The sequence below is a fragment of the Carya illinoinensis genome, chromosome 1, assembly GCF_018687715.1.
Source record: "Carya illinoinensis cultivar Pawnee chromosome 1, C.illinoinensisPawnee_v1, whole genome shotgun sequence".
NCBI classification, from domain to species: domain Eukaryota; kingdom Viridiplantae; phylum Streptophyta; class Magnoliopsida; order Fagales; family Juglandaceae; genus Carya; species Carya illinoinensis.
The window spans coordinates 38,764,445-38,784,838 of record NC_056752.1 but is presented as its reverse complement, the minus strand read 5'-3'; the positions used below and the strand labels follow the sequence as shown (position 1 = coordinate 38,784,838).

General features: G+C 33.4%; 3 protein-coding genes across 4 annotated transcripts; 2 read left to right on the top strand and 1 right to left on the bottom strand.

Annotated features, from left to right (window-relative positions):
• Positions 1 to 2,975: 2,975 nt before the first annotated feature.
• Positions 2,976 to 4,405, top strand: LOC122297083 (uncharacterized mitochondrial protein AtMg00810-like). Its single transcript, XM_043107009.1, has 2 exons — positions 2,976 to 3,032; positions 3,170 to 4,405. Exons 1-2 carry the CDS (start codon positions 2,976 to 2,978, stop codon positions 4,403 to 4,405), a joined length of 1,293 nt encoding a protein of 430 aa, XP_042962943.1.
• Positions 4,406 to 6,641: 2,236 nt separating this feature from the next.
• On the top strand, positions 6,642 to 9,487 carry LOC122318012 (ubiquitin-conjugating enzyme E2 32). 2 transcript variants are annotated; one of them, XM_043135134.1, is made up of 5 exons: positions 6,647 to 6,862; positions 7,571 to 7,702; positions 7,838 to 7,922; positions 8,649 to 8,812; positions 8,893 to 9,487. In XM_043135134.1, the coding sequence occupies exons 1-5, from the start codon at positions 6,752 to 6,754 to the stop codon at positions 9,268 to 9,270; spliced, it is 870 nt and encodes a 289-aa protein (XP_042991068.1). In that variant the 5' UTR covers positions 6,647 to 6,751; the 3' UTR covers positions 9,271 to 9,487. The 2 variants fall into 2 exon arrangements, with proteins under 2 accessions (XP_042991078.1, XP_042991068.1); XM_043135144.1 differs by lacking the exon at positions 7,571 to 7,702 and having other exon boundaries at positions 6,642 to 6,862.
• A 1,933-nt stretch (positions 9,488 to 11,420) lies between these two features.
• LOC122318005 (universal stress protein PHOS32) lies at positions 11,421 to 13,603 on the bottom strand. The gene is made up of 4 exons (XM_043135127.1): positions 13,327 to 13,603; positions 12,518 to 12,627; positions 12,309 to 12,427; positions 11,421 to 11,808 (listed from the first exon to the last, which is right to left on the bottom strand). The coding sequence occupies exons 1-4, from the start codon at positions 13,502 to 13,504 to the stop codon at positions 11,727 to 11,729; spliced, it is 489 nt and encodes a 162-aa protein (XP_042991061.1). The 5' UTR covers positions 13,505 to 13,603; the 3' UTR covers positions 11,421 to 11,726.
• Positions 13,604 to 20,394: the final 6,791 nt, after the last annotated feature.

Sequence of the window (20,394 nt, the reverse complement as noted above, 5' to 3'; positions counted from 1 at the left end):
AATAATTCTTAGAGGCTTATAGCCCTCCATCTTTCCCTCATTTTGGATTCCTCGCAGGTAGAAATTGTCCAAAATCCAGAATAAGACAATGAAGTGAAAATGCTATCAACTTCATTATTGCACAAAAACCTCCATAATTTGTATCGTTCTCTTGAATCACGAGTCATGACAACAAGAATTTGAACTAAAATAGTCATTGAAGACCAAACCCAAAGCAATGATATACATAATTATTTGAGGACATGCGCTAGCCAACAATAAAAATAGAATAGGAACCCATGTAGTAGGCTAGAAGCAACACAATATCACACAGCTATATTTCTTTTCTTAAAGTACCATGTTCTCTTCAATAAAAGGATACCAATCAAACAAAAAATTTTGAATAGCTAAAAGAATTGTTGCATATATGCCATCAACTTAGGAAATTTTACAATTTAAAGATTCCCAAACATGGAGTCAGAACCAAAAACATGAACCGATACATCACACGCAGGATGTTCGATAGTTGTAAGTTTGCGCAATGTTTGTGCTTGTAAGATGTAACTGATTAAGATAAATGAATCCACATACCTTGTTTTTGGCTGCAAGTTTGCAGCTCCACTCTGGATTTTGTTAATTTCTTTAGTTGAAAGCTATTTGGTTAGTAGTTCAGAGATTTTCAATGGCTTGGTCTTCTTCAGATAGAAATCCTTTTTGCGGAGGATTGATTATTCATTGATACTCAAGTTAGGGTGCAATTACAGAGAAGTAGATCCATGATTAGTCTGCCAAGAGTTTCTTTAATTTGGAGAGTAAGTACCGCTGAGTTACATTAATCCACTCTAGATATGAGCAATATAAAGATAAATATGGCGGTTGCGTTTTCACCCATGTTTTAGATATTAAAACCCTCAAAATGGCTTGATCTGAAGATAACAAATCCACAAATTAAAATAGAAACTACATCAAGCATAATAGGCATGTTTGGATTGCCCTCATCACGTACATGCACCTTCAAATTGTACACTTGAAATAGAAAGAACCGAGTTGTCAGCAATGACATGTGAGACGGGATCATCAATTGTTGATGTTTAAAGTTATCACAAAGTATGTCTTGAAAGGGGTTAATAGATGAAAGATTATAATTGCTCTCTTTCTGCTATTGTCAGAGGAACTTCCAAGCAGAAAGAGAACAAATTGGCGTACCCTTCCACCCTATAATCATGCATTTGCCATTCATATTTAGGGGTGTCAAATCATGTTAATGGGTCATTTTATGTCGTGTCAAAGTATATATATTATACTATATAGGTCAACCCTAACCTGACCCGTTAAGCTTATTATGTCAAAATCTCAAACTCTAATACGACCCGTTAATATAACACGTCATGTCGTGTCAACATGTTTTGATCCATTAGTGAATATTACGAAATAGGTTAACATGGCATAACTCAACATAATATGACCCAAATGGAAGTTTAGCTCCTATGTCTCATGTTGGTATCATTCACTTAACCAACTCCATTACTCTTAGAGAAGTCCTTTGTGTACCTTCATTCAATTTTAATTTGATTTCTGTACCTAAATTGACCAAATCTAATGCCTACTGTTTTCTCTTCTTTTCTTCTTATTGTTTTATTCAGGACCTACATTCTTGGACAACGATTGGGAAGGGTGATCTTCGGCATGGTTTGTATCATCTACAGTGTCACAAAGTTTCCCCCTCAGCTCTTACAAATTTTCTTTCCCTTCATTTACATACAAATACCATTACTACACCCTCTGCTTCTGTTGCACAGAACCACACTCAACACAACCTATGGCATTCCCGCCTAGGTCACTTATCTCCCACTAGATTCAAGTTAATTTTCGATCCTCATGTAAAGCCTCATGGCTCTTTGATTAATGAAAACTTTTGCACTTTGTGTCCTTTAGCCAAATTCAACAAATTACCATTTCCACATAGCCGTACTTCTTCCTCTCGAATTTTTGACATTATTCATTGTGATATTTGGGATCCTTCCCCAATTATTGCACATGATGGTTCTAAGTACTTCTTGACTATTGTGGATGATTTCTCACGCTCTACATGGCTATATTTACTTCAAACCAAAGCTGCCACCTACCACTGCATTGAATCTTTTCATCAATTAGTTGCCACAAAATTTGACTTGAAAATTAAAATCTTAAGAAATGATAATGGTGTTGAATTTCAAATGAAAGAATTCTTCGATAAAAATGGAATAATCCACCAAAAAAGTTGTGTGGAAATCTCTCAATAAAATGGTATTGTTGAGAGGAAACACCAACATTTGCTAAATGTCACTAGAGCCCTTTTAATTTAGTCTGGAGTGCCTAAAAAATTCTGGAACTATGCTGTTCTTATAGCAACTTACATTATCAGTAGACTTCTCACACCAATTTTACATAATAAAACCCCTTATGAGCTTCTTTTTAAACAAAAACCAAGTATGCTCATATACAAATTTTTGGCTCTTTATGTTTTGTTGCCACTATTTCACAAGGTAGAAATAAATTTCATCCAAGAGAGTGCAGCTGTGTGTTTATGGGTTATCCTTTTGGTATTAAAGGATACAAACTTTTAGATATTCAAACCAACACCATCTTCATTTCAAGGGATGTTAATTTTCATGAACTTGTGTTTCCTTTTCAAAAACATACTACCAACAACCCATCTTCTTATATTTCACCTTTACCTATTCCACCCCCCCCCCCCCCCCCCACACCACCTTCTCCTACCATTCAAACAGATTTTCTTCCCAACCACTTAACTCCACCACTTGCCTCACCTTCCAATTTTGATCTAGCAAACCACAACTCTAATGCTCCTACCACTTTCCCTAACTCTGACCACAATCCTTCTAATTTACCATCCTCTTCCACTGCTCCTCAACAGACCACTGTTACACCCACACTTAGAAGGTCTTCTCAGGTCCAAATTGCTCCTCAATATCTTTAGGATTTTCATTGTCAACATGTTGCATATCACCCTTCCACATAATCTAGTTCCAAGGATATTCCTGTTTCCAATGGTAAGCCTTTCTCCTTAGTTAATTATTTGTCATATCATCAATTCACACCTGCCTTTCAAGCATTTACCACTTCTTTTTCTCTGCAAACTGAGCCCAGTTCCTATAAACAAGCCATTAAGGATCTTGCTTGGTGTAAGGCTATAGAGGCTGAAATTGAAGTTTTGGAAAATAACCACACTTGGACACTCACTGATTTACCTAAAGGAAAATTTGCCATTGACTGTAAGTATGTGTACAAGGTAAAATTCAATTTAGATGGTACTTTGGAAAGATTGAAAGTTAGGCTAGTAGCCAAAGGCTACACACAAAGAGAAGAGATAGACCATGTTGACACATTTTCACCTGTAGCTAAACTTGTGTTTGTCAGATTTTTGCTTAGCATTGCTGCTATTAAGGGCTGGTTCTTGCATCATTTTGATATCACTAATGCTTTCTTAAATGGTGAACTCAAGGAGGAGATTTACATGAAAAAACCACCTAGCTACAACAAGAGTACCCCTCACCAAGTTTGTAAATTGCTTAAGAGCAGTTATGGCCTTAAGCAAGCATCAAGGCAATGGAATTACAATTTGACCTCTTCTCTTCTTGACTTTGGATTTAAACAATCCAAATCTGATTACACTTTATTCACCAAGCATGAGGCAGATTCCTATATTGCTATTCTAATTTATGTTGATGATATCTTGGTTGCTAGCAATTCAAATAAAGCCATTAGCACTCTTAGAACTTTTCTCAATCTTAAGTTCAAAGTAAGAGACCTTGGCTGCCTAAGATACTTTTTAGGCTTAGAAGTGGCTAGATCTTCAAAATGGATTCATTTGTGTCAAAAAAAATATGTTTTGGACATTCTATCATATTCAGGTATGTTGGGTTGTAAGCCCCTTAAAATTCCTTTGGATCAAAATTTCAATATTAGCAAAGAAGATAGCAATCCCATAACTGATCCTAGCATATTTAGAAGGCTTATTGGTCGATTGTTGTACTTAACAATAACTCGGCCTGACATATGTTTTTCTGTCCAAGTTTTAAGTCAGTTTATGGATTGTCCTAATGATACTCATTTGGCTGCTGCTTATAGAATTTTGAGATATTTAAAAGCTGCCCCTGGTCAAGGAATACTACTCTCATCCTCATCTCAGCTTCAACTCCGCACCTATTGTGACTCTGATTGGGCCTCTTGTCCAGATTCTAGAAGATCCACTATCGGGTATTGTATTTTTCTCGGAGATTCTCTAGTTTCTTGGAAATCCAAGAAACAAACTGTGGTATCTCGGTCTTCAGTTGAAGCCGAGTATAGAGTGATGGTTGCCACATGCTTGGAGTTGACTTGGTTACATTATCTTCTCACAGATCTTGGATTTCATCATCCTTAGGCTGCATTTCTTTATTGTGACAATTAAGCCGCGCTTCACATTGTTGCTAATCCGATTTTCCATGAGAGGACCAAGCACATTGAACTTGATTACCACTTGATACGGGATAAAATCCATGATGAGAGTATCACCACTGCTTATGTTACTTCTCAAACACAATTGGCTGATCTCCTCACCAAAGCCTTGCCATCTCACATCATGAAGACACACTTATCCAAGATAAGAATAGTTAATCTCTATTCTCCATCTTGCGGGGGGTGTTAGAACATAAAGGATGAATACGACATATCATTTTGTATATAGTCTCTGTACAGCATTGTTGTTTACATGTTATATTTATTTTCATTCTTTTATTCACTAATTTACAACTGTATAGGATAAACTAGGAATCTTTCTAGTAGTTTGTTATGCCTTACTTTCGTGCATATAGGCTACGGCCTAGTGCCTTTGTGTACTACAGTGAGAATATTCAGAATTGATTTTGCTCTCCATTGTAGTAATTGAACAAGCAACAAATGTAACATCCCAGACAAATGGATCATGTACAATACATAGATAATAAGAATGATTTTTGTACTTGAAAAGTGCTTGAAGCCTACACTCTTACTTTATGGCTTTCTTTAGAGAGCGACAGGCTTCTGTTTGTGCATGAACCATGTCCCTCTGTTCCATCTTCAACTTGACAAATACATTTCATTAAGAAAATAAAAAAGAACTTGACAAATACATCAAGTTTTGAATGCCAAAAACTTTACAATCCCACTACAAACACCGGCCTGCGCAAGTTGGTGTGCAAATATAATTAATTGTACGTAACATAATTTTTTTTAAGAAAAATCTAGTTACAAGTATAACTGTATATTAATATGTGTATTAATTTAATGTGATTAGTTAAAAAATAAGTTTAATTGAAAATAATATTAATTTAAATTTTAAATATGAAGGAATCAGTATTAGTACGCATATTAGTACGTGACTTTACTTATATGTAACAAAACTCTTTTTTTTTTAAGTTAGCATGCCAGCTTGGAGTTCATCCATCAAAATGACCAAAGATAAAATGTAATTTAATGTGATATAACATATTATAAAATTATTTTTATTAAAAATTAAAATTAATATTATAATACCTCATTTTGAGAAATGATAAGGATATGTAATGTATAAGATCTTACATTATTTGAGAAAAAAATTTTTTGCTTTCAATAATGTTTCAATATGACTCTAATTATGTTATTGACTAGTCATTTTCGAATATGGGCCATGTGGCTTAGACTTTTACAAGAAATCGTATCAATTTATAAGTTTGCTTTTATAAAATCTATTTATAGTTGTAATATGATTTTAATTAAGATGTTTTATTGGGTTTTAAGAAATAAGAGGAGAAAAATTGAATAAAAATATTATAAATTAAAAAATTTATTTGAATACTATATTTGGTTTAAAATTTGAAAAATTTGTATTGGTTTTGTGTTTTGTTTGAGAGTTTAGGAAAATTATAATGATTAGATAAAAAAAATTGAAATTGAAATTTAAAAATATTTTATATTTGAGTGATGTTTAGAATAGAAATATATAAAAATATTTAAAAAGAAAAATGATTATCTTACAATTATTTTATAACTATTTTACAATTCTATATAAAATGGAGGGTAATTTTATAATATTAAAATTTATTTTTAGTGGAGTGAAATTTGTTAGGACGAAATAAATGTCGGTTTAATCAAGGCTTCCCCTCAACACCGCCTGGCAGATATTTTTATAAAGTGTGCCATTTGGCTATAACGTCGCAGGAAGTCGACGTAATTAGTTATAACAAGCTACCAAAGGCTTATTAAGGCCCCGTTTGGTTACACAGATGAGATGAGATGAGATGAGATGTTTTAAATAGTAATAAATAAAATATTGTTATAATATAATTTTTAAATATTAATTTTATATTGAAATTTGAAAAAGTTAAATTGTTTATTATATTTTATATTGGAATTTGAAAAAGGTGTAATGATGAGTTGAGATGAGATGAGGTGAGATTTTTGGTTTTGGCTAAACAAACAAGGCCTAGCAGCCGATTTCTCCAGGCTGGACTTTGAAAGTGGCCGATGGCCATAGTTTCTATCCGGCATTTCCAATGAATGAGCGACACGTACAAAAACGCACTTCAAATGACGTGTCAGCTCCACCGACAACGTCCCGAATTGGATTCCGGGCCTCTGACCATTAAATTGAAGACATTCCTTTCAATCTTTTTCATATCTTAAGCTCCGTCGATGTTTGTATATGTATAGGCGCTGCGTATATACGGTTTTCTCGGACCGTGGTGGGTGGATCTTGGCGTAGCATAAAACAATGTCGGCGGACAAGTACAACTTGAAGAACCCGGCGGTGAAGCGGATTATGCAGGAGTACAAAGAGATGCAATCTAATCCTTCTGATGATTTCATGAGCTGCCCTCTCGAGGTTTTGCTTTACACTTTCAATGTTCTTGTTTTGTTTCGTTTGATTTATTTTTTTCAAATCCTGATATTTGTACATTCTGGGGTTTCGAATCGAGTTACCCTAACATGTTGCTCACCGGATCTGTACTGCACTTGGGATTTTTTTTGTTTGTTGTTTGTAGTTGTGTGTTGTTGGGGGGGGGGGGGGGGGGGGGGGTGGTGCGGGCCGGGGTTTGGGGTTAGACAATTGAATGAAATTGGAGAATAGATGACCCTATTGCTTAATTCAATTCGTTTAAATTTAACTATGCGTCTCATGGATTTCTCCTGCAATTGAGTATTGAGTTTTCTCCTCTTTCCGGTGTTTTTGCAATTAGCTGATATTAGAGAATTAAATGGCGGTAATAATCCAATTTTTTATGGATTGTATATTGAATATCGTGTGTAGGTTTAGATATTTTTGACGCTGTTGAGCAGTGGTTCCATATAGGCAATTTTGAGCTTGTTTCCCTTATTTATTTCTTCATTGTATGGTTCAATATATTGGATTTTTTTTTTTTTTTTTCAATGATTCCAGATTGTTTTGTGTGCAAAGCTTCCCTCTTGCGACAAAAAAGCCCCGAGTGGGCAGAATTGCGGAAATATTTGCTCTATATGCAATTTGAGCTAATTTTTGCTGTTCATGTAGTATTATCAGTAGTGTAAGTAAGCACTTGATATTCGTTTTCAGGACAATGTATTCGAATGGCAATTTGCAATCAGGGGACCTTGTGATACTGAATTTGAAGGCGGAATCTATCATGGAAGGATCCAGTTGCCCGCAGAATACCCATTGAAGCCACCTTCGTTTATGTTGTTAACTGTAATTTTTTTTTTTTTGGCACTCTCTCCCAAACAGTCATTTTAATGTGCTTGTCGTCTTTTTGGGGTGTCGGCTGATTATTCATTTAATCATGAAATTATGACCGTGCTAATAACTTTAATGCTGTTCTTTCAGCCAAATGGACGTTTCGAAACCCAAACCAAGATTTGCTTAAGCATATCAAATCATCATCCTGAGCATTGGCAGCCGTCGTGGAGTGGTAAACATTGTTCTTCTAACCATACCCCTGATGTTCGTGTTAAATGGCATCCTGCGATTTAGTGTCAGATTTGGAAACACATTTTATGGCTTTGATTGTCTTATGCTTATAAATGTGCATGCACTTACCGTCTTCATGAATTACGAGAGCAAGAACAGGCCCCTGGTAATAGGGGAGAGGCTTAGAACCCAACCAGTCAGTTAACAGCCAACCGCTCTACCTGGTTGTAATCCCCCATGATTTAATATTCCAGCTATGAATGTTCTGTGTAGCTGTAGCAAGTGCCTTTTTTAACTTTTTTGTTTGAATTTTTCTCTGATCTTTTATGTTGGCAGTACTATTAATTTGTATGGTCTTTCCACGTTTCCCTGGATCAATTATCCACCTTGAGCTTTGTTTGGCTTGGGTGTTTTGTCTTGGTCTTTTAATTTCTGCTTTTGAATGTTTTTATAACTCATGACATGTTCATTGGAGTAGACTTAAGTTCTGTGGTGGAAACGGGGTGGTATATCAGACTAAATTGGATTGATATGTACATGCATCTGGCAATATATCAACGTGAAAGCTACAGTTTCATTATTTTTGCTACCCGTGGTTGCTTCAAGGATTAATGATGATTTTGGTTCACATGGATGAAGATACCTGCCAGTTTAAAATGATTAACCATTGAATTAATCAAGCAAACAAACATTTCTTACCTGGCTGATATACTGTTAATGTTGGCAGTGCGGACGGCATTAGTTGCACTTATGGCATTTATGCCCACCAATCCAAATGGTGCACTGGGCTCACTGGACTACAAGAAGGAAGAGAGGCGAGATCTGGCCATAAAATCTCGTGAAACACCCCCAAAGTTTGGGGCTCCTGAACGTCAGAAGCTAATTTATGAGGTAGTAGCGCTTAGATCCTGTTCCCAATTCACATGTTTTTTCATTACTGTCAAATCCTGTTCTGATCAAAATAACTACAGATTCATGAATATATGCTAAGCAAGGCACCCGCTGTTCCTCAAGATGGCACCTCAGAGGCTCCCGAAGAACAGAGCACAAACAGTGTGGGTGAAGCCCAGGTGAATTCGCAAGATGCCGGTGGTGATAGGATTATCGAAGAAGTGCATGAGGTCCCTTTAAATGCCGACACCAGCACTGCAGAAGTTAGGGTTTCAAAGGAGGTTCCGTCCAATAGCTCAATTGATCAGCAACTGCAAAAGCCAAGGGTTCATAAAGCGGCTGATGATCGCCTGTTTACATGGGCTGCTGTTGGACTGACCATTGCAATTTTTGTTCTTTTGCTGAAGAAGTTCATGAAATCTAGTGGACATGGTGCTCTATTCACTGATGGGTCTTAGATTTATAGGCGGTTTAAGCTGGCTCGACAATTCAACATGCTACGCAGTATAGTAATATATTATATATACATTTATATAAATAATCCGAGGTTTTCATTTAAATTTGAAGAGTTTGTAATATATATCAAGATCCTCTCGATGTGCCTAGTTCGTGTAACTAATAACGCGCATTCCTACCAGATTGCAATTGCAAGCATGCTTATCCAGTTCTTGTTTAGCATGTATTCTACTATTCTGGACCCTGGATTATTTTCTGCGAACATAATTCAACTGAAAAAGAAAAAGAACTAAAGAAACAGAATGAGGATTAAGATAAGTGGGAAGGCGTTTTCCACTGTTGATCGGAGGAAGGAGAGCTCCTGAATACTGTATTTGTTTTTCCCCACTTTTGATTAGAGGAAGGAGAGCTCTTAGAGTGGGAATGCAAAAGTGAACAGATGGAGCTTAACGAGTTAATTCGTGCGGAAGATAATTCGAACTAGTTAGGAGATTTTGGTAGAGGTCAAACTTCCTGGAAAAATATCAGCAGAAGAATACTTGCATACTTCGTTTGCAGAGGAACCCGTGGTTTTCCTTTGCTCCTATTGCATAACCTCGGTAATTTTCTGCTAACTTGGCCAACTTCCAAACGTAAAGACACAACTTGCCCAGTCTTTATGATATACTTCCATAAATTAGTTCAGCATTGCATGAGAATTACTAACTGACGAAAATTTTAAAATGTTTCTTCCTCTTGTATTGGTTTTCTTCTCTTTTTCTATTTTAACTTTTGGGTCAGCTGAGAATTCTTCTTCCTAAGAACAAAAGGTTGTTGAAAGTACACATGCAATTTTAATCTATCAGCCATTAACTTCGAAATAAATTTATGAATCAAGAGTGATGACAAGTTGGATTAGATCTTCTGAAAATCAAGATTCGAGCGTGGAAAGTGAAATTGATGAAGTTGGCCCAAATTTCATATTTCAATGGTCTGTATAGCTTTTGGAGTGTAGGAAAATTAACAGTCATGCTTTAACAAAATGACATTATGGTCTGAAGATGTGACAGGTAGGTGAGTGACCGTGGCATTTTGATAGTTCAACAATCTCCAAACAAGATTTCCGTTATATAAGAATCATTCAACCTATGGGAGTAGGCTTGGTTTGGCTAGTGAGATGAGATGAGATGAAATGATATATAAATAGTAATGAAATGATTTGTAAATAATCATAAAATTATTTGAATTGAGATGTTTTATGGAATTTTGAAAAATAAGAAAAAAAAGTTAAAATATTATTTTTTATTTGAAAAAGTTGAATTATTTTTTGTATTTTATTTGGAAGTTTAGAAAAGTTCTAATGATTAGATGAAAAAGTTGAATATTTGAAATTGAAAAATATTTATTTTTGTGATGTTTAGATATTGAGATAAAATAAAACGAAATGAGATGAAATGTGAAACTTCTGCTATCCAAAGCAGGCCCCCGCTACCCTGACTCGGAGCTTTGGACAAGGGTAGATTGCAGTGTAGAGGTAGAGATAAAGATAACTGAGAGGTTATGGGTGGGGTTTGTACTGGGGAAAAGACAACTTGTGCCTGGGATGATCATGGGATTTGCAAAAACAGATAATGAGATGACATAAAACTTGAACCAAACATAGAGAGGTCAGGTTATCATGTCTGTTTGGACGAGACTCGTAAACCTTCTAAAAAAAGTTATATCACATCCTTACGCATATTTTTTTTTTATTGAACTCCTGGTTTTATAGAAAGCTAAAAGGCACAAAAAAATGCGCAATAGTTTTGATGGTGGGCTGCAAAACCAAAATGAGTTTAAATCATAAAAGACTTGCTGAGCATACATACAGCGATCGGTATCTGGGACCAATAAAATTTACATGGAATCAAGAAAGTAAAGAAGTTGTGACCACCAAAACAAGAAGATGCAATATTCGGGAGCTGAAACAAGAAAACCATCTTCAACAAAGGGAGATTATACAGAGTCTCACAAGCTCCTAAATTGGTGTAAGCGTTATATGATTCTCCCTTGCCAATTGATATTACTAAATCTACTTGTTGGAACAACTGTTTCTTAGGCCATGTTTGTTTCATTTCAAAGCAAAACTTGCTTTGATCTTCGTACCAAAACCAACAAAATCACATCCAAAACGTTAACTAAAAAGTGCTTTTTTTGCATTATCAGAAATTGTATAATAGTTTATTTGCCCTAAAATACAGGGAAAGCAACCCATCATTGGCAAAGAGAAAAATTTCACACAGGATGCGCCAGAAACACAAAATCCATTGGCATATACACCGACTGAAGTTCATCCGACTTCGAAATCAAGTTACAGACAGCAGGCCTAGAAGGCTTATTTGATATAATTCCATTCTAGCTACCAAGTGAAGTAGGAGTCAAGCTGGCAAAGAGTTTTGCACTTATTCCTAGAGCACATACAGGTATATGGAACTAGTGTTCAATGCTCCGCAATCTTCACCACAGTAACAGGACAGGAACCATTATTCACAACATAGTTGCTGACACTGCCTAATATAGCCCTGTAAAAATTCAAACAAAAGCACAGCAAATCCAATCAAATCCCAGAAGGACCCACAATCAACTAACAGTTGCCCCAGATATTGTGAATGTGAAGTCTTATGCTTATCCATCCCCTCCAATGAAAATCATTTTTACTAACAAAGCTGGCAACAAACTCGAGTACTCGACAGCTATATATGGTGATGCATATTATTTTCACACTTAAAACAAATGGCCCATAACTTTTGGGTCAACACCAGAATAGTTTTACCACTTAATTGTGGAAGCATGAAGTATTTAGCTTCATAAGAGGATAATTAGGGAGAAAAGACAAAGTTGGTATCACATCACTGTCTCAAGAAGTCAATATAAAACTTGATTACTGAGGTAGCCACCTGAAAACACTATCTATACTAAGAAATGCCATCCACATCACAAATTAGAGCATTTAGAAAAGAAAATACCTAAAATAAACACAAACAAACATCACAATTGATTGAAGCAGGAAATGGGATTTTACCTTTTAATCTTGCCCAGCCCTCTGTTCCCTATAATAAGGCAGCTCAGAGGAATATTATCAATTGCTTCACATAACTTCTCACGAGGATCTCCCCAGTAAATCTTCAGGATCACCATAATCTGCTCCACCCCGAAATATTATTGTGGTTGATGATTACAATAACATCAGAAACACCAGATATCACACATCTAAACAAGATACGGCCGTACCTGTTTTTGCTTAGCGGCAGTGTTCACAATGTCTAGGGTCTCGGGGTCAGGCTTCACTCCATACTTCTTCATAATAATAGGATCAGATAACTCATTCAGAGGGATTAAGGCTGCATATAGGCAAATAGAGAAACAACCATCCATGAGCAACAATAAATGGAATGGAAAAGGAGTCTGTCTTTAAACGATACAACTTCAGCAGGTATGTCACTATAAAAATCTATGGATAAAAACACAAAATAAAATCGTTGTCAACCAAAAACAAATTCTAAAATTTATCCACAAAATACTATCTTCTTTAGTTCCATTTAGATAGATCATGTGCCTTTTTTCCACCTCTCTGGTAGTTTTGTTTTTAATTAAAATTCGTAAAGAAATTCAAGCATTCAAGCATTTCTAAGAACAAAAATAGAACAGAATTTCTAAGAACAAAAATAGAACAGAACTGTTACTGCACCACCTTTATGCAAATCTTAACTCGTGTGGATTTAGCGCATTTACTTCATAACAACCACTAAGTAATGACCCAGGATCTCACCATAAACTAAACTAAATCCTGAGATCATAAGGCCCAAGGCAGCCCACATTAACGAATAAGAAAAGATCAAATTAATTATAACCAACAAACACAAGCCCTTCATTGCTTCTGTATCACGAAAATTAACGAGGAGTTCCTCATCCTTCTACTTTTCAACAATTCTATAAATCCGAGTTCTTACTTTACCGACTGGAAAAAAATAAAAGAGAATATAAAAAGGAAATTTCTTAGGAAACAAACAGAGAGAGAGAGAGAGAAAGAGGATAAATACGGGAACCCGTGGCTGCCCAGAGCTGTATCTCGCCATCCTCGTAGTTCCCTTCGGGGCGTACGTTGACGAGGATAAGGTGATCCCCGTCCCGTACGACGTTGTCCACAGCCCATTTCAGCGCTTTCTTGCTGCAAGGAGAAAAGTCCACCGCCACCCCAACTCTCCGATCACACTCCATCCTCGATCTCAACCAGTGCTTGTCCGAAAGACACAACCCGCAACTTAAGAGAATAAGAAGCCGAGAAAGCAGCAGTGGCGGGCGTTAGTTTAGTTATAGGCTGTAGCTTTAGGAGACTGGTTCAAGCTATTTTAAACCGTTCGATTATATTAAAATATTGAGACAATAATAATGCGTCAATTATTTAATCTAATTAAAATATTATTATTTTTTCTTTTTTAAACTTATGTCAACGACCACCTGTCGTTAAAATTATGTATAAAAACGAAAAATATAATTATAAGTATAATTATGTATTAATTTATGTATTAATATGATATGATTGATTAAAAAATAAATTTTATTAAAAATAATATTAATTTAAATTTTAAGTATGAATGAATCAATATTGATATACAGATTAGTATACGAATGTGCTTGTATATAACAAAATTCTTATAGAAATCCAATAATGTGATTTATTTAAAAAAATAAAATAACTATAAATACAAATTGAAAAAAAAAATTAAAGTTTTAATTTTTAAAAATTCTATATATAGTCACTTTTTCTGATTTTTGTATACTAGACTAATATGATTAGCAGCATTATTTTTTAATATAAATTAATTATTTTGACAAATTACATCAATAAAATGTATAAAAATATATAAAAATAATTATATGTAATAGAACTCTTTAATTTTTTTTAAACTCATTTTTATTGTGAACATGGTTTATTAGTATTATTATTATTATTATTTTTCAAAGAAAGTTATGAGCCATAAATTTGAGATGGCCTAATAGCGTACTCTTATTTATAATATATTTTAAATTATATTTAATAAAAAAAAGTCTTTGATAATATTTATTATTTTCTTAGAAGACAAAATACTTTCAACTTTTAAACTAGAAAAGACTCTATTATTTCCTTACAAAATACTTGCTAAAAGTAAAGTCAACATCAAAGCTGAAAGGCAAAGAGGATTGTTTATTTATTTAAGTTAAGTTAATTATTTGAGGCATCTCTATTATGCCACCTAGCGGTAACGCTGGGCGTGCCATCTCTTGAAAAAAAAAAATTATATTATTTTAATATATTTAAATATTTTAAAAAAATAAAAAATACATCAATATACTTAAAATTATTATCTTAATTACTAAATAAAAAATATGATCAGTGGTATACTGTAGCAGTCAACTACAGACAGCATACAAGCTTTACTCTTATTATTTGTTTTTATTTATAATAGATTTTGTTTGATAGGAAAATAATAGATATTTTACAAAGGATGAATGAAAATCATTGGGATTATCAAATAGTAAACTGTTCTGGCAACATCATACTTTAATTTAATATATATTCTGAAAGAAAAGAAAAGAAAATAAGTACTTTTTTTTTAATTTGTAGTATTGCTACATCTATAATATATATATACATAAATAATTTTATAAATTGATATAATTTTATTTAATCTGTTATATTTATTTTATAATTAAAATAAATTTATAATACGATATCATGTCATCTGATATTAATTTATAAAATTATTTTTTCATAAGCTCTTTTTTCCAAGAAAAACAGGCTGTAGCCATCAAATCAATGGTTGGCTAAGTGGACTTTAGCATTTGTTCTCTGTATAGTAAGATTTACGATTTGGACCCTTTGATTTATTTATGGTGAAACCACGTGATTGATTTTTAAAATGGTGAGGGAATACTAATGCACTGGCTTCCCTTGATTTATGCTAAAAAAATGAGAAAAATAAAATTAGTCAAGGATGAATCGTGAATGAATAATATATTTGATCATTTTCCCCACCCATTTGCTTTTTCTTAATGTTCTTAGCTTCCAGAAAAAGACGACGTTGTTTGTCCTTACTTGACAAATTTGAAGTTCAGACTTTGAGCGGGTCATGATCATCAGTTCACTCACAAGAAGAATGGCTTTAAAATCAGATAAAAAAACAAATTGTACTTTTTTTTTATAACTTTTTAATAAATTAATCAACGTGAGAGGTTAGGATAGTAAATTAAGTATGCCTTTAGATATTGAGGTAAGTTGAATTGAGCTGAATTCTTTATAAATAATAATGAGTTGAGTAGATAGAGTGACTTATATAGAGTTCATTTAAAGTGAATTCAAATGTATTTAGATATTAAAATGACTTTAATAATATTTATAAAAAATTAAAAAATGTTGTAAGTTCCACGTATAATTATAGAGATTTTGAGTTATATGAGTTTAGTAATTTCAGAATTAAGTATTTAAATATTAAACTGAATTGAGTTGATCTCAAATGAATCTTGTAACTAAACATGACCTTAAGATGATATGAATGGAGAGTTGAATAAAGAAGTATGGTTATAATATAATTTTTTTTTTTAAAATTTAAAAAAATTGAAATGTTTATTATATTTTATTTAAAAATTTTAAAAAAATTATAATAATTATATAAAATTAACCGAAATGAGTTAAAATAATTTTTTAATCCAAATAAGAACTTAATTATATTCTGACTGCTTAGGGTCAGTAGGATTTTTTGACGGTCTGAATCCTAGAGCATCTTTAATGACTATTTAATATTTTCTTTTCTTTTTTTATGTTGAGAAATACTATTTCTACACAAAAAGTATTTCTGAAGAATGTGTCCCCATTTTTTTTTTTTTTACTTAGTGATTAATGAAAAACTTTTTAAATAATGTTGTGATTTTTTTTTAAATGATTATGATGATTAAAAAATGTATAAAAAAAGAAAAAGAAATTAAAAAAATGAAGAAATGCATGGTTCGAAATCTTTTTGGGGATATCCTTCTTTGACTATAAAATGACTCTTTTATGTTTTCAGACACTATTTTGTTATATATATATATATATATATATATATATTATCTTTGTAATTAATCAGAGGGCACAATGTAGTGGTACCAGGTCAATAGAATAAAGTGAATGGTATAATTAAGACGGCATAATAGCATTACTCTTGAAGAAATAATGCCAAATTCCCATCTGATCTGGCTATTCTTCTGATGGACTATATAAAAACCACCTCTTATTTTCAATTCACGCCTCCATTTAATAAGTTTTATCTTTTCTAAGAAAACTCATCCATATTGGTTAAAAGAATGGCAACAGATTCGGATCAGAAGGTCCTAATTACCATCAACAGGAATACATCTAACCTAATCAGACAGGGTTGGACTTAGAAGTCTAGGGCAAAATCTTAACTTGGGCCCTAGGCCCAATAATAGATATTAGCCCAAAGGCCCAAACATACATTATACGCCTCATCATGTAGAAAATGACCCAAACTATGGGCTTGACCGTTCTATTTTCTCCCATTCAATGCCGAGTCAAAGAGATATAAAAGGACAAAAATTCTTGGGCACGGGGTCCGTTACAGGGCCCATGTGTATGTAGTAAAACTCTTTTGCACCAAATTACACGTGTCAGATGCTATGATCCTAGTCCTATAGTTTGATAAATGTATTAGGATGTTTTTTTTTATTTGATTCTAGCTTATCAATACACGATGAGTTTGTTTCCTAATTGAGAGAGCAGACAGAAAAGCTCATCTTACTTGCTGATGTTTTTTTCTCGATGTTGTAGCCAATAATATATGCATGGGTGCATAACCCACGGCTAGCTTGGCTTGATGCGACGGTGGTGTGATGCTTGAATTTTACGTGCCATGTATCGAGCTGTCCACTTTACATGTTCATAGAAACATATGCAGTTCATCAACATGGGGCTGCATGCCCATTTTACGCACGCATGAATATGTATAAAAGAATCTTGTTGCCATGAATAGCTAGCTAGGTAACCATAACATGTGAATTCATGTTACCATATGCTAGGTAACCATAGACGTTGTAGCTAATCCCAGTACTGAAGAGAAGATGAATTCACATGACATCTCTCTCTCTCTCTCTCTCTCTCTCTCTCTCTCTCTCTCTCTCTCTCTCTCTCTCTCTCTCTCTCTCTCATGCAAAGAAAAAGCAGTACTTTATTTTTCTCCTTTTCGGCAACTTGATGCAGAGAACAGTTTTTGAGTTTCAGGAGTCAGTTGTTGAAGTCCTCTATGGCATAAATACATGGGACCACCTGTGCGCAGCCAATACCGGTCAATGTGCCAAAGATCCTCACGGACCAAAACTCTTTTTATGACGGAAAGAAAAAGAAATTAAAGACTGATCCAGCACCATCATAATGCTGGAGAATGGTGTAAGATCTTCATTCCATAAGCTCAGTATAAGAAAAATGATCTTTTAACGATCAATTTATAGCAACAAAAAGACTATTAGCAATCAAAATTGATTGCTAATAGTCTTTTCGTTGCTATAAATTGATCGTTAAAAGATCATTTTTCTTGTAGTGGCTGGTGTCTACACACCCTATACTTCTAATGGATTTATACTAGTTCAAATTAAATCACTTAATTAATGAGTTATAATAGGACACAAATATGTCTAGAATTTCTGTAATAGCTAGAAAATCTATTTAAAGTATTGACAGAGACAAAGATTCTCATCTATTACATAATTGTGCATTTAGCCATTAAGAAACACTTCTAATGGGTTTATACTCAAATTAAATCACTTAATTGATGAGTTATATAGGACACAAATACTTTTAGCTACGGTTTCCATGATGGTTAAAAAATCCATTTAGAGTACGGACAAGGTCAAGAATTCTCACTTAAAACATAATTATGCCTCTAAGGGTCAAGTTAGAAAACATGATACCTCACCTACCATGTAATCAGATGATCCTTTTTATCAAATCACCCGAAGAGATGTTTTCTAACTTGTATTATTATATTCAATATCGTGGATCATATAAGATCGAAAGTCATAATATTAATGTTTCATTTTAAAAAATTTAACAAATGGACGATAATACTTAATTCCAGTTTAGTGGATGAGTTGATCATCTAATTGAGAATATTCATGATTTTGAGTACCCATAATTTTTGGCATAATCCTAGTTAATTAGTCTACAATGTTTGGACTACTGCATGTGCTCTATGATCTCCAAGTTCAACAAATACATGAAACTTGTTCGTCTTTTGGATACTACACTAGATTCATGAGTTTGTTCACGTCTCCTAGTATTGCTTCTTTTACCTCAATCGATTTTCATTATGTTTTTGACGTTTCATATGAATCAAACTTATAAACAAGTAAAGCACGCATCCTTAAATATAATAAATTAGACAGCTATAGTAATACTAATATTGCTACTATACCTCTAAATATTTAAATAACTCATAAAGTAGTGCCACGTGTATCAAAAAATAAAGTAGTGTCACGTAATTTATTAAAAATAAAAAAAAAAATTAGATTAATCTCATTCTCTGTGTTAGAGAAATCTTAATTACCAATATGATAAAAAAGATAAATTCTTCGCAAATATTGTACTGGTGATTCATTGGTAAGTGCAGAACATGCATGCATATATATATATATAAATAGAGAGAGAGAGAGAGAGAGAGAGAGAGAGAGAGAGAGAGAGAGAGAGAGAGAGAGAGAGAGAGAGAGAGAGAGAGAGAGAGAGAGAGAGAGAGAGAGAGAGAGTTGATAGGATGAATATATAAAGAATCTTGTAGAGGATGGAAGTGATTAAAAGGGTGTAGACTATGCAAATGATCGTATATATGAATCACATGGCGAGATTATGAATGTTGCAGTTCTCTGGTGCAACGCGTGAAGGTTAATGAGTGCTACGAATATTATGAGTACTTATAATTGTACTCCAAATGAGAAATTGCCAGCTTTTACCCTTAGTAGGTACGCGGTTAAACTCATGAACATTTTACTCCATTTGTACATCATGCAGAAATATGGTAAATAAATTATAACTCTATATATGGAATAAGATATTGCAGATCAGTCCTGCAGGCTAGCTGCTCATGTCAGAGATAAAATCCGGGTTATAAGTTTGGAGGAGACAGATATATATATTTTTTAGTCTAAAATATATAATTGAATTAAAAAACAAATTTTAAATCCCTTTTAATAAATTTATAAAAAAAATGAAAGAAAGAAAAAATAAATTTCAAATTTACATTCTTCCATGAATACCAGTAATTTTACATTTAGGTTTATTTATTTTTTATATGTTGCAATTAAGAGAAGAGGTTGAACTATAGAAACGATCTATATAGGAATTATAAAAATAAAAAATAATATATATATATGAAAAGAAAAATTTTATACACTATACTATTATTCCACTTGTATCTTACTAAGTAAGATGTGACATATTTATAACTATTGAATGATCATTTATTACATATTTATTTATCATTAAATGATGATAAATGCACCACATCATATATAGTGGGATGGTGGTGTACTGGTGTGTCGCATTACTCAAAAGTTTTTAAGCAATATAATTGCATAGCCAGCTATCCAATAGAAGTGAGGTTTTTGTTAAATATGTCTCACCCATATAATTACAAATTTTAAAAGAAAAATAACATAATGTGAATATTATATTCTAATTTAATTTCTTAAAGTAAAACAAGAGGTAAATAAAATGTAATTAACATAAAATTTAAGATGAGAACAAATCCTAATTTGATTATATATAATAAATATCTATTAAAAATTTATTGACAATTTGCAAGGCACCTGGCCTTAAGATTGGTCATCAAAAGGCATTTGCCAGTGCCAATTATAAATTGTGGATAAGAATAGGAACAAATTAAAAGTATAAAAAATTAAGGGAAACATACAAATTAGACAAGATTGATATATATATATATATATATATGATATTAATATAAATTTATATGATTTTTTTTTTTTTTAATTTGGGGTCAGAGCCTTGTGGGGCCAAGGGCTTCCCCTTGCCTCCCCCGGCCTAGTCCCTGGGGGCAGCCAGGTCCATTATTCAAAGAAGAGTTCAT